At 47.6% G+C, this 13,629-nt stretch overlaps 1 protein-coding gene across 3 annotated transcripts in view; it reads right to left on the reverse strand.

Moving 5' to 3' along the window:
• Positions 1-13,629, reverse strand: part of RNF130 (ring finger protein 130) — a 128,305-nt gene that overhangs the window by 25,224 nt on the left and 89,452 nt on the right. Inside the window, exons 6-9 of one of the 3 annotated variants that reach the window (XM_045890611.3) lie at positions 12,776-12,872; positions 10,503-10,707; positions 7,262-7,355; positions 187-377 (exon numbers count right to left, since the gene is read on the reverse strand). In XM_045890611.3, the coding sequence (XP_045746567.1) occupies positions 362-377; positions 7,262-7,355; positions 10,503-10,707; positions 12,776-12,872 (412 nt within the window). In that variant the 3' untranslated portion in view covers positions 187-361. Of the gene's footprint in view, positions 1-186; positions 378-7,261; positions 7,356-10,502; positions 10,708-12,775; positions 12,873-13,629 lie in introns of those variants that run through there. The other 2 variants (XM_064595771.1, XM_064595770.1) reach the window with 2 other exon arrangements.

Raw genomic sequence — 13,629 nt, forward strand, 5'->3', positions numbered from 1 at the left:
CGCTCTGGTCATACTGGGGCGCAGCAGGGGCCCGGGTGAAAATGCCAACAGCGTCACTGTTCCTCCCAGGGGGGGGACTCATGAGTACATTCTGTCTCTGAAACAAACGCACGTGAAATCTGGGTATGGGATCTCCAGGTCGGCCTTCCGGACACAAGTGGGTCAAGAATACTCGACGACGTGGTCTTTTTATTTTATTATTTATTTATTTTAATACAAAGCTTTGGCATTAGCAATTTTATGAAAAAATAAAATGTACTAAAAATAAACGCTTGTGTGGCATGATTGGTAAATGATGCACAAAAATAGGTTCTTTTTTCCTTCAAGGCAATCAGTCAGAAAGCAGTTTTTTTTTTCTTCTTCAAAACCACTCTACCCTGTGGAATGAAAGGAAAAAAAAAAGACAGAGGTCAAGAATTAGTTAAAGGGGAGTTGCCAGTATTTTAAAATAACAAGAGAAAGTGATCCTCACTCCAGGGTGGCCTGGGGCCTGTCCCCAACTACTTCCTAGCCCCAATGGGTAAAGCTAGTCAGCCCCTGGCATTTTCCTGAACTCAGCAGCTTCACATCTGTGGTCAAGTGGCTCAGTCACCTTACAGGTGTGTGTGTCCTCCCAAAAGGACTGCAGGGAAAAGCCCAGGCTAACAGCATCTTGTTTAACAATGTAGGGACAGTTATCATACAATTTACAACTTTTCCTGGTTTGAATGTATGTTCTCAGGGCTGTGTGTCCTGAAATCTACATCTGTATCTTTGCAGTAGGATTCCCCTTTATGCCTCAAACAAGAATGTCAGTCTTTACTGTGGAATGAACTTTGCAGAGTACAGACTTCCAGGGGGTGCGGCTCTCTCACTGGACTCGCCCAGACTGCGTGCGTGCACGTCCCTCAATCAGGAGCCTGACGGAGCCTGGGGTCTTGGGCTAACACTGCCCCCCACCCCCAGCCTGGCTCTATGGGACTGCCCTAGCTCCCCGAAGCCTTGCACAGCTGGTTCACTTCCTTGGTTCCCAATTCATGTCTGTAGTGGTGCTTTCTCTTCTCTCTGCTCACTTCCAGATCCACGTTCCTGACTGCTTCATCTCTGGTCATCGCACAACTCTCCAGCACCTCTTGATTTCCTCTCTTCCCCCTGACTTCCTCCTTCAGCTCCACATTTCCACCTAACCCATCTTCCTGCCTCAGGTCTCTACCGGCAGAGCAACTTCTCAGCCACAGGAATCCTCTTTTTTGCTGAAAAGCCTTACACACTACCGGCTGTTTGCAAGAACCCAGTCCAAATTCTGCAGTTGGCCTACCGACAACCACCGCTTCCGGCCGACACATCAAACCCAGAACTCCCTGAACCTGCTCTGCCTTTTCCTCTTTGTGTCCTACTTATGCCCGGCCTCGTTCCGGAGTCACCCCCTCCAGGAAGCCTCTGTTGACCCCCCCGGAACCAGAGCGGCAGCGCCACGGCGTCTGTGAGCCGGTGCTCGGTCCGCAGGCTCTCCTGTCCCTTCGGCGGGCGCCGTGAGCCTGAGCCCTGTGCACGGCCGCCCCTTCCCCACAGCACCCTGCAGGGCGAGGCCTGGCGCCTGGGGGGCTGCTGGGGACACTGAATGAATGAGAGGCCTGGCAGGAAGGCCATTCACAACTTCACACAGAGCTCTGGACCGGGCTGTTCCTTCAGTCCTGCTAAAGATAATGCACTGATTTTATAAAACTTCCTCAGAGAAATCAGATATTAGAGGTCAGAACTTCCAATGGGTGCGTCGAGATTTTTACACTTAACTTTATTTGGCTGCTCTTCTAAGGAACTATAAACTAAGGCAGCCACAAGATTAAAGGTACTTGTGAACACCACAAAGACCGTGACGGAGACAGGGCAGAAGTCCCATCAAAGGTCCCCCCCCCATTGCCTTTAATCTTCTTTGTGTCATCACGTTTCCAGAAAGCCAACTGTCTTCTTCCACCATGTGATGTGGAACCCTTAAATGTCTCTCTGGAGTAGTCACAGACAAGCACTGTAAAGAGGTGGACCCAGAGATACGGGCTTGAACACTATGCCCCTCTTCCTATGGCATTTCTCAGGGAGTCCCCCAGCCCCTCTGGGCCCCGGGTTATTTTGTGTATGTATCTTATGCTCAGAGTGGCTAAAAGGAGAAGTCAATACTAACAGAAGGAAGAGGATTCATGATTAAACCGGGGGCAAGTTCAAAGCTTCGCTGGCATTGCTACAAGGAAGGCTGCCTCGGAAAAATAAACAATCCACGATGGGTGCTGGAGGAAGCCAGAGGTACTCGGTTGAGAACCAGAAATTCAGAATGTTTTAGATCTGCGTTTCTCAAACCGCAGGCTGCCGCCTATTACTGAACCGTGAGAGCAACATGGAGTTCCCGACCAGCCTTAACAACAAGGTGCAGAGAAGAGATCAGCGAATACTGCACATGCTGAGGAAAATATCTGTGAAGCCTGTTTCAGTTACACATGTGTGGATATGTGTCCCAATGTACAATGCAGATCTTACAGTGGCAGGCGGTTAAAAAAAAAAAAAGCTTAAAAATCACTGGTTTTGATACCTAAGGTTCTAAAAGAGGCAGCCAGCTGCCAGGGCACGCAATGCCTCCCGTCCTAGGAAAGGACCACTTAGGACAGACAACCAAAGAGGGGTTCTCAGAACTGGAAGGAGCCTCCGACCTCCACCAGCCGCAGGGTCTGCCTCTGAACAGCGCCAGCCTTGTGGCTCGTTTCTGTGGCATAAGCAGGTCCTGGCAACTCACTAGCTTTCAAGGCATCCCATGTCATGGGTGGACACTGCCAACCAGCACAAAGGTCTTCTTTGTCTTCGGTGGTGCTCTACCTCCCTGTGGATGCCTGCAGAGCTCCCGAACTACACAGTAAGACCACCCTCTGTACGCACTGGCTAGTCCCCATGGGACTCTGATGAGTGTCACACGGGGCCGCACCCAGGAGTAAGTTGTTTGGGAGGCGCTCAGTGAACAGCAGCTGTTCTCATCATCTCTGGGAGCCCTTCAGATACTTGGAGACATCGCTCACATCACCCCCAACTCCTCTCTTCTAAGCCAAGCATCCCCAAGACATCAAAATGGTGATGTTTTCAGATCCTTTTATACTGAAATATGTCAATGTTCCTCTTAAGAGTGTGAGGAGAATGGGGCGCCTGGGGGGGCTCAGCTGGTTGAGCATCGACTCTTGGTTTTGGCTCAGGTCATGATCTCAGGGTCGTGAGATCGAGCCCTGCGTTGGGGTGTCTGTTTGAAATTCTCTCTCTCCCCCTCCCTGCTCGCTCTCATGCTCTCTCCAAAATAAATAAACCTTAAAAAAAAAAAAAAAAAAGTGTGAGCAGAACAATTCAGAAATACTGAAAAGAGAGTAAAATAGAAACATTCCTTTGATGGGGCTTGTAAGTTTCTATCACTGGGCTCAAGCTCCCCAGGCATACTGGTGGGGACGACTCTGACCTGGGGCAGAGTTAGGGTTTCCTGGCCTCGGGTTATGCTACAGGATTTTACATTTGTTCCAGTTATTGTGCATGAACTGTGTCAGGTTCACTTCCTCCTGCTGAGACGGTTTTGGATCCTGAATGTCTGGGTTATACTCCTGGGCAGATCCTCGGGCACGAGTTCTAGGAATCAGAACCTAGGAACCGAGAAAGGACACGGTGGAGGATACCTAACCCAACTTCCCATTCAGCTCAAAATCTGCCTACATCACCTTCCTTGTCTCACTACTTGTGCCTCAAATAAAAACAACAATGAAAACATTTACTTTTCTTATGTTGAGGGAAAAACGGACTGATACAAACGTAAGCTGGTAAATGCTGGGATCTAATGAGGTTTTTTTTTTTTTTTTAAAGATTTTATTTATTTATTTGACAGAGAGATAGAGAGAACAAGTAGGCAGAGAGACAGGCAGAGGGAGAGGGAGAAGCAGGCTCCCCGCCGAGCAGGGAGCCCGATGCGGGGCTCGATCCCAGGACCCTGGGATCATGACCTGAGCTGAAGGCAGCTGCTTAACCAACTGAGCCACCCAGGCGCCCCTAATGAGGTTTTCTGAATAGTGAAGTAGAGCAGCAAACCTCCTTTGGGAACTGAAGTTCACTAACCTTGCCTACTTAAGTACTAAGAAATGGGGTATGAGAAGATGATAAATGTATTTACCTTGCATTTATTTGCTTCCTTGCCTACTATCCTGTTTATACCTACCAAGCCTCAACATTCACTAGATTTGTTCGCCGTATTAAAAAATTAAAGCACAGTCAGTCATGGTTGAGTATTTCAATAGTATTTCGACACACCAGAAGGGGCGTGACTTCAGATCAGACAACGGCGTCAAGCCCTGGGGAACGGTGCAGGCGCGGAGCGTGGTGAGGGAGGAGGCCGTGCCCTGACCCCCAGCGGGGCAGCGCTGCACGTGCCTGGCCTCCCCGTGCCCCACACTGCTGCCTCTTGCCCACAGGCTCTCACCAGTGACCAGACTGGGTCAAGGTCTTGCTGCAACCACAATACACAAGTTCAGTGCAACGCTGTCAGAAGAGCAAACTAGGGTAGTAGGTAATATGTGGAGAGGTGAATTTTACTAGCAACTTCCAAGATAAATCGCTCACATGGGAGAAGATGGAATTCTACTCCTATAGACTATCTCACACTTGGATGAGGTCACCTAGAAAATTAAAACAGCAATTCGATTGAAAAGGCAATCTCATTTTGGCTGTAAGTTTTTGGTAAAGGCAAAAAGGGAGGTAAGATAGATTTTAAAGAATTCATTAATGAAGAATAATTATAGATTTATTTACTAATATAGACTTTTCTCTGGAATTAAAATCACCTAGGGATTTTTCATCAACATTCTTGGGAAGGAGACACTGAGTAAGAGTGACTGTCTTTCTTTTATCCTCCACAATTAAAATGGCCTTTAAAATCTTAAGTAATTCATGTTATATAAAAAAGTCAACACATAAAAAGCACAATAGGAGAGAAAAACATCACCCAAAATGCTACTAAATTAAGACAATAACCATTCATATTTTGGTGACCATTCTTTCATGCATCCGTATGTCCACACACAGACACATACATACACACTCTCTCCCTCTCTCCATGGGATCATGAAAATCGTCCTTCAGAGTAGTTCTGACTGAAGGCACAGAAATAATATCTTGATGAACAACTGCTGTATCAACCCTCTACACAGGCTAATGGGAGAAGGGTTGGCCTAAGACATGGATCTAAGATCAATGCTTAGGCTGAGTCATGCAGGCATTTATGCTTGGAACCGAAATATTATGGCCCAGGGACTTTGATTTCTAAAAGGTAACATATCTACTGAACCTTCTCTAAAACACCTGCCGCATGACCTGAGCATCTGGCAGATCCTGGGTGGCAGCGAGACGACCATTAGATCACTTAACAGTTCTCTACAAGTGCCCAGAGTGTCTCTATTCGCTGTAATTGGCTTTCGCTCATTTGTGAGGTTTAAGGAGTAGGCTTACACCATCATCTAGTCTGATGGGGTCACTCTGAGAGTAAGCGAAAGAGGTGACTGCAGGTGAAATCAATATTTCTCTCCAAACTGAGGTCTGAATCACAGGACTCACAGAGCTCCGGTGATTCTGTATTATTTCATGGAAGAAAATGAAATTCATTTGTCAAATGACAGAGGCAGATAGATGGTCACCTTGTTCATAGGACTTTGGAAGATTCTCAGTGGAACTGTTCAGCTAACATTTATTGAGCACTTATAATGTACCAGGCACTGTGCTAAGCACTTTATATGTTACTTCGTACAACCTATGATGTATGCCTGCCATTATTCTTGCTTTCTGCATGACTAAAATGAACTTCCCGAGAAATATAGCTGCCCAGGTCTCCCAAGCAGAAAACGGAAGAACAGAGAGTCAAATCCAGGTTACGTCTGATTCTAGGGTCTGAGCAATGAACACTATGTTATGTTGAAGTCAACCTGCATCAGCCGGGTTGACCTGTTGGATGAGCAGCCAAGACTACTCCCCTGCAGGCTGAAGGATGCCAACTGACCCCGGCATCCTCCCAATGTGTGCTAGGGGCCAGGGGTGCCCACGGGCACTTCTTACAAGTATCGAGCCAACAGGTCAGGTTAGAGATGATAAAATCACGTCACTGTAACTGGAGGTTACTTGCCCATTTGTTTTCACAGTTGGACAATGAGTGTTCAATTAAATCAATTACATGGGCTTGGCCGGTTATTATTCATCTGTTAAGATGCCAGGACATAAGTGTGTGTGGAGAGCACGTGAATTCCCCCTGTGCCACATTAGGTCCATATCTGGGCTGCGTCCTAGAGACACTTTTATCTCCAATGAGTTTTCGTGAATACTGGTAAAAGAAAGGACTAAATAACACCTTATGGTAAACACCCTAAATTTAAAACCAAACCAAACCAAAAACCCTTCCTGTATCTTAGCCCTGTGGAAGGCAACTCCAGGGAAATCACTGGATCAAAATGGACCTCAGCAGCCAGCTAGCCCAGTTTCGCCTACCCTGGAAAACCTCTGACCTCCAGCAGCCCTGAGAGGTAATGCACGCGTCCGCCTGCACGCCTCGTCCTGAACTCTCCCCACGGCAAACCGTCTCTCTGGTGGGGGGGCCTTGCTGACAGATGGTCTTCCTTTCACTGAGATGAAATTCGCCTTCCTGTCCCCTGCCCTCTGGTCCTCATTTTGCCCCATGGAAATACAGATGACACTTATTTTGTTTTCCCAACAGTCCCTGACAGTCTTCCCAATCTCTGGAAACAGCGGGTCTTGCTGATTGCTTCTTTCTTGCAGGCTACACATCCAAGTCACTGTCCCTTGACCCCAGGCCAGGGTGCCAGTGTTCCGTCAAAAGCTAAATATGTAAGAATCCGGGTAAAGTCTGGTGGGCACACAGGACAGTGGGACTATTCCTGCCAACGATCAGGACACGAACCTTCTTTACATCCCGTGACTGTACGGGCCCCTTGGCGTCTGCATCACGTGGCTGCTGTACTCTAAGCCCGCGGCTAACGGAAGCCCCTAGATCTTTTCTCAAGGGAGCTGTTGTTGCTGAGCAAGGTGACCTCCCGATCTGTGTACTGACTACAGATACATGTTCACGAAATGCATTACTTTGCTAGGTATGACCTCATCAGGATCAGTACGAAACCGGTGGAAGCCAATTTTCACATCTTTATGAAAAGTACTCTACAGGTTTTCTTGGGGTCATGTGGTACATGCAATCCAAGAATAACTGGTTACTTACTCATTAGCACTCAAGCTAGCCGTGGCTCTGACGATCATGTAGCAGAGCGTGAGGGCGCTGAGGAGGCCAAAACTGGCAATAATAAACCATTCTTCTGTTGACAAAGGAAAGGGAGCAAATCACTCTGGGGAGAAGACTTAAGTCAACTCGGTGTCAACACTTCCCTCAAATGCAACGAAGCAGATGTCAACGGAGGTGTAAGCCAAGGCTGGCCCAAGGAGGTGAAGCAGGAGGAGGTTTGCCAGAGAGCTACTAACTGGAGAAGGTTAGTGGAAGTAGTGGTGAGAGCTGCAAGGCAGAAAGGAAAGCGCGGCCCAGACATTTCTTCCAGTTAAGGTCCTGAGGTCTGTGAGGAGTGTGGCCACCAAAAGCACGCAGGAGGAAGAGGTCTATCAAGTTGCATGTGGACAGGGACTTTTAAAATCACTGCTTTAGATGACAGTACGTACAGCAGACCTGCCACACTTCTATAACCTTTCCTTCTTCCTTCTGTCGCTTCTGCACGGTTGTGTCACTCGTTCTCAGAGGAAGACTTGTAAGTACGGAGCAGGGGTCCCAAAGGTCTCGTGGGCACTCCGCACAGTCTGGAGGCTGGCCTTCCAGTCTGCTTTCTTTTGTCCTAGGCGTGGGTTTACTTACAGTCTTTATGGAAAACGGACATTTGATTGGTGTCCCTTGGAAAGGACTACCCTTCACACCCCCACCGGCGGGAAGCGGCTCCGGCCGTGTCAAGCAGGCAATTCACCAGGTACTTGGCCCGTCAGAGGGCTGAGAAGCTCTGGTACCCAGAACTCTAGGGTTTTCAGTTAGTCTCTCTCTCAATCCAGGACGTCTTCGTTAGTATTTTCCCTTCTTTTCAAAGTCTGAACTGTCAAGGTAACGTTCCAAAAACACTATTTATTGAGAACCTCAAAAATAACCTGTGAACCAATCCTGGCTTCCTAGAAAGGCTTACCTAGAAAATATTTCCCAGAGTATACGCTACCTTGGGCTGGTTTAACCAAGTGGTACACGGCGAAGCCCCCTCTGTATCTGCAGTGAGGCGGCGGGATGACATCTATACTTGGAATGCCAGATGTTTAATCGGCAAAAGCCATGGGTCACATGAGTGTTTCTCAATCTGGTTTCCACGAATCCCACAAATATGCAAAACTATGTGTGCCTAGGAACTTTTCTAGAAAAAGGTGATTATATTTTCATTGGGTTTTAAAGGTGGTGATCTTCAGAAGGTTGAGAACTGTTCTTCAGGATTCCAGGACGATGAGTTTGTTCTACAAGCATGTCTTGGCCATCCTGATTCATATTATTACAATGCTTAGCAAACTCTTTCTTTTTCGGTAACAGTGCCGCCACTGCTTCCTGGATTACAAATTCCTCACGAGTGCAGTGAATTTATTAAGGTCTTAAGTCAAAAATGAACATTTCAGAACCCATACCAAATTCACCATTTTTACCCTGCACAGATTTTAAGTTAGGAAAAATGTACCCTGGCATTTAAAAAAAGTTAAGAGCTGACTGGTCATCAGGATCAAGAAGCTTAACCCGGTGTTCTTTATTTTTTTTCTTCTCCGAGACCTTTAGACAGGATAAGCAGACTAAGTTTTAGAACTGCAGTTACGTGTGTGTTTCTGCATTCTGAGCAGAGCATCCGCAGATGTATGGCATTTCGGCTGTAAAAACTAGCAACCAAAAAGAAGCAAGCACTGCCGCGACGATCCCCAGTGGGCCCCGGGGTACTCCGGCAGCAGCCGGCCCCAGTCAGCTCTGCCCACCCCGCTGGGTACTTAGCACAGTGCCTTGCACAGGGGATGCCGGGCGAAAGTGCTGTGCTTGCTGAGACACTACAGGGCTGTGAGGGAAAAGGAGAGGTCGCTTTGGGTTAATTTAACCACACGAATTATTCATTAACATGCATCAATTCCACTAAAGAGGACTCATTTGATACAGGAAGTGACTTTTTTTTTTTTAATCATCAAAACGTAAGATTTTGAAAGGACGTTTCTGCAAAGACTATAATGGGATCAGAACTGAATGTAGTAGTAGGTGCTCAATAAATGTCGATCAACGAAGAGCCGACAAAAAGTCACTGCTAAACAAATAACCTCTGTTTCCTTTATTGCTACTAGATCAGTATTTAAAAAAATCTACACCCTAAAACCTGAAAACATGAAAAGCTGTTAAAACAACTCGCCGGGATGTGGCAGGAAATGAGTCAAACTGCATCGAAGAATACTCTTCCTTGTTTTATAACTGAATGAAGTCTCCTCGAGTTCAGACAAATGATAGACCAAAACCTGGGAAACTGCTGACGACTACTGATCTCTGGTCGGTGGAAAACGTGTGTACTTCAACTGAACAGCCCACTCGAGCCTCACTACGTGGAGGAGAAGTCTTTCGTGACGGTGTTCTCCGCGCCGCGGCCTCGCGGGGCTGAGGGCTGGAAGCTAGGGCAAGCGAGAGCACGCAGTGGGCAAGGCAGCACCGCAGAGGTGACAGGGAGGCTGGAGAGAGGCGGTTAGATGGAGAGACCACGTGGAGGATGGAGCTGAGGGGGCAGCTGGCTCGTGACAGGGTGACTGCCCACAGGCCCACACACACGCCGCCGGCTGCACGCACACCATCCTCGGGCGGCCGTCGACACACTCCGAGCACCGCAGCTCTCCTCGGCAACACGTCACCCATCCAGACGCCCCGGACTAGCGAGAGTGCTGTCAAAGGCACGTCACGCTTTGGCTTTTCTCCCGCCCCGCGTCCAGTGACCCCAAAGACGAAGTGCCAAGACCCCAGACTCCGTAAAGTGAAGTGAGCAGCAACAGGGCGTCTCGAGTCTCCCCAGAGGGAGCAACTCCAGGGAGTGTGTTCAGATTCTGCCCTGGGTTTCCGCTAAGCTGCCTGGAGCCTTGTGCTCGCGGCTGGTAACACAACACGACGCCCCGCGTCGCATCCCAGCGGGACCCTTTAAAATGCCCGTCTGCAAGGCGGCCATCAAAGCAGGTGTCTACACGGCTACTGAGACAACTTGTCAGACGGCCTACTTATTATACACAAATACACAAGCTCCTTACTATCAGGAAAGTTTTGTCTCCCCAAATTCCTGTTTTAACAGAGGAACCTGTCGCTTCCTCCGTGACGGACTAACTCCCTGGCCCAGGTGACTACCTCCACTGCCCTCTGGAGCAGTCAACACGCACCAAGCACAGCGGCAAACCTGCCCTGCGCCTGGGTACAGGGCCCCACTTACTTGTTACTGCAATGTTGATCTCTCCCGTTCTGGGAGTGAGCTCCCCGTCCTGAGGAAGAGGTGAGATCCCCGAAGTTCGAAGTGGCTCGAGGCCAAGGGAGTTGTCGCTGGCGAGGTCACCGAGGGCTGATCTTCGGTTAACGGCCTGGGTTCTGGTGAGCCTTTCCATGTCAAACGCTACGTTATCAGTACATGGCAAATTTGGCTGCAAAACATTTCCAAATTAAGAGTACTTATTAGAAGAAAAACAAATCTCTGATAAAATTCTAAATGTCTGACACCCTGTTGAAAAGACTTCAAGTTTTTTTTCCATGTGATTTCCTCTCATTTCTTTCCCCATTTACCCTTTCTCACCCAAGAGTTTTCCTTTAAAAGAAACAGATGATTCCCTCCCAAACATGATACAAAAGAAAACCAAAATCCATCGCAGAGCTGAGAAAACTGGGTACTTCATCTTCATGAAGAAACGACCACCTCTGGCGGACACAGATTACGGGCAGAGGGAGTCATTATCATTATTCTAAAGCTGACAAACAGGAAAATGCATTACTCCGGCTCTTCCATTAATGTTGAGGGAGAGCAGAGAACATAAAATACTGCGTTCCTCCTATTAACTTCTCTGTAATGCCCCATTTAGCTGGCAGTCAGTTTTTAAATGTCTTCTACCTTTAGACACAAGGAAAGCACATGACCAAGAGCAGATCGACGTTGAAAAGACCTTTGAGCTTTGAGTAAACCATCGGTTTCAAAATCTAAGCATCTAGCCCTGAAGGAGGTACAGAGCTGCTCTGGGGCCAAAGCCTACCAACTAAAAAATCGGTGGTAACAAGACGGTTTTCTGGTTTCCCTAGAACCTTCAGGTCGGGCAGACAGAGTGCTGGAAGCAGAGCTGGGAAGGATGGTGGGCAGAGGCACAAGTATGGAGAAGTGACAGCCAACCCGACCCACAGCAACGGCTTCCTCGGCGGGAGAACTGTTCTAGATCGCCCCACAGCCGAAGTAAGATGCTTAGAACGATACCCTGTCAGAAGAGCTTTACTGTGGTTTTTATATTTAAAACCATGGTAGCTTGTAATAGACTCTAGAAGGATGTTCTTTACAAACAAAAGGGAGAAGTGTCTGCACTTCCAAGACTGGACTGAAGACAAACAAACCAAAGCACCACCAAGGCTTGAGGCAACAAAAGAGGCCAAGGTAATACTTCCGGAAGCGTCTGCCACACGCCCGACATCATGGCAGACGCTCTATGGTAAACCCTTCCCATGGGGGTGACTGTTCCCCAAGGGACATCTGGCAACATCTGGAGACATTCTGACCTTGCATCTGATGAGTCATGCTACTAGCCTTTGGGAGCAGCCAAGGATGCGGGAGACACTCTACAGGACACAAGACGGCCCCCCGCCCCCACCCCCAGTGGAATTATCTGGTCCACAGTGTCAGTGGGGCTGAGGTGGAGTGACCCTATGTTCAGCTGTGTTACTGACGTGATCTCCGGAGCTGGAAGGAGCCACCCGGGACCGCTCATTTGTCAGCTGACGACAACACATTTCTAATAGGACGCCTTGGACGTGCTTTGGGTTGCAAAGCTAAAAGGAGCAGTTCATCTGCTGGACACATTAAACTTCTGGTTCCACAAGGAAATCATTCATCCACTCTTTCTTGAGATCAGTAAGTATTTTATTTTCCTCTAAGAGGTGTTAATTTTGGACAGTAGGTCTCTTAAGGGAGACCTGTAGGAAGTCTCCAAGGCCCTCGGTCAGTCAGTGCTGACCGGCCTGGCCAGAGCTGAATGAAGCACTGTGTCCTCGGTGTGGCCTCGGACCAAAGCCCCAGCAGGCTGGTACCGCCCACCTTCGCTGCCTGCAGCTGACCAACGCCCTGGGGAGCTAAGCCAGGTTCAAGAGAAAGGAACACAGTGATGACACAGTTTTATAAGATGCTGAATGCAGAAAAAATTTACTACTGGACTAAAGTAAAAAGTCTGTATTTCTAGTCCTTAAAAAAAAAAGATAATACCGGAACGAAAGCAAACCCTGTCCCTCTCTCCACTGCCATTCTTCATATTTCCACCACCCAATGGAAGCACACTTCTGAGTGGACGAGTTCAGTTCTTTATCTTCTCTTCTGGGAGTTCCCCAAGACGGGCTGGACTCTAAGGAATATGGAAGAAAGGCCATGTGGCAGAGAAAGCCCGTGCTCTCGCGGGAGACTTAACACCCACCTCTGCGATGCTAGCTCACACGCAAAAAGTAGTGACCATATAGGAAACATACCACAATTCCCAGGGCCTTCAAAATATTAAGTTTGCACATTGGACAGGTACAATGTTCACTAAGCCAGGGATCCACGCAGGACTTGTGGAAAACATGCCTATAAAAAAAAAACAACAGAGCATTGTATCACAGATCATATACTGAACAACTATTAGATCCAAAGAAATGGAATTTTTAGTTAGCCTGTTTCTCCCCCTTTTTGGACATACTGGCAAGTTCCAAGAGACAAATATTGGGGATGTTAAAATATAGCTGGCAGAAAACCTCCTGACCCCAATCTGTATGATGAGAACTGATAAGTGGTACTTGGCAGTTCGGTCTTTTTATTTCAGCACTTGAAGAAACTTAGGATATTTATTAAGAATGAAACAAACTATACCTTTTTTTTCATTAAACATTTTATTTATTTAACAAAGAGAGAGAGACAGCGCACACAAGTAGGCAGAGCGGCAGGCAGAGGGAGAGGGAGAAGCAGGCTCCCCACTGAGCAGAGAGCCCAATGCAGTACTCAGACTCTGGGACCATGACCTTAGCCTAAGGCAGATGCCCAGGAAACAAACTACACCTTATCAATCAGTTACGCTTTCTACAACAGCTAGAGTAGGAAGAAGGGAAATTCAAGAAGATACGAAGCAAGGGTTGAATGAAAAGAGTTTTCTGCACAACCACGAATTGGTTTCACGGAACTTGGTTTCAATGTCATTTAGAACATTATTTAAAAAGACTTCTAAGTAATCTATGTTAAATGTTTGTGAAAGTTACAGGGTGGTTGGGAGTATTTTGGAGATGAAAGGTACCTAGGAATCAAGTGACACTGAGTCAACAGTTTTCAGTGGAAATGTGAAGGGGAGAGA

Source organism: Mirounga angustirostris, unplaced genomic scaffold, assembly GCF_029215605.1.
Source record: "Mirounga angustirostris isolate CCGP_5_RB_7025 unplaced genomic scaffold, mMirAng1.0.hap1 SCAF_7, whole genome shotgun sequence".
Lineage (NCBI taxonomy): Eukaryota > Metazoa > Chordata > Mammalia > Carnivora > Phocidae > Mirounga > Mirounga angustirostris.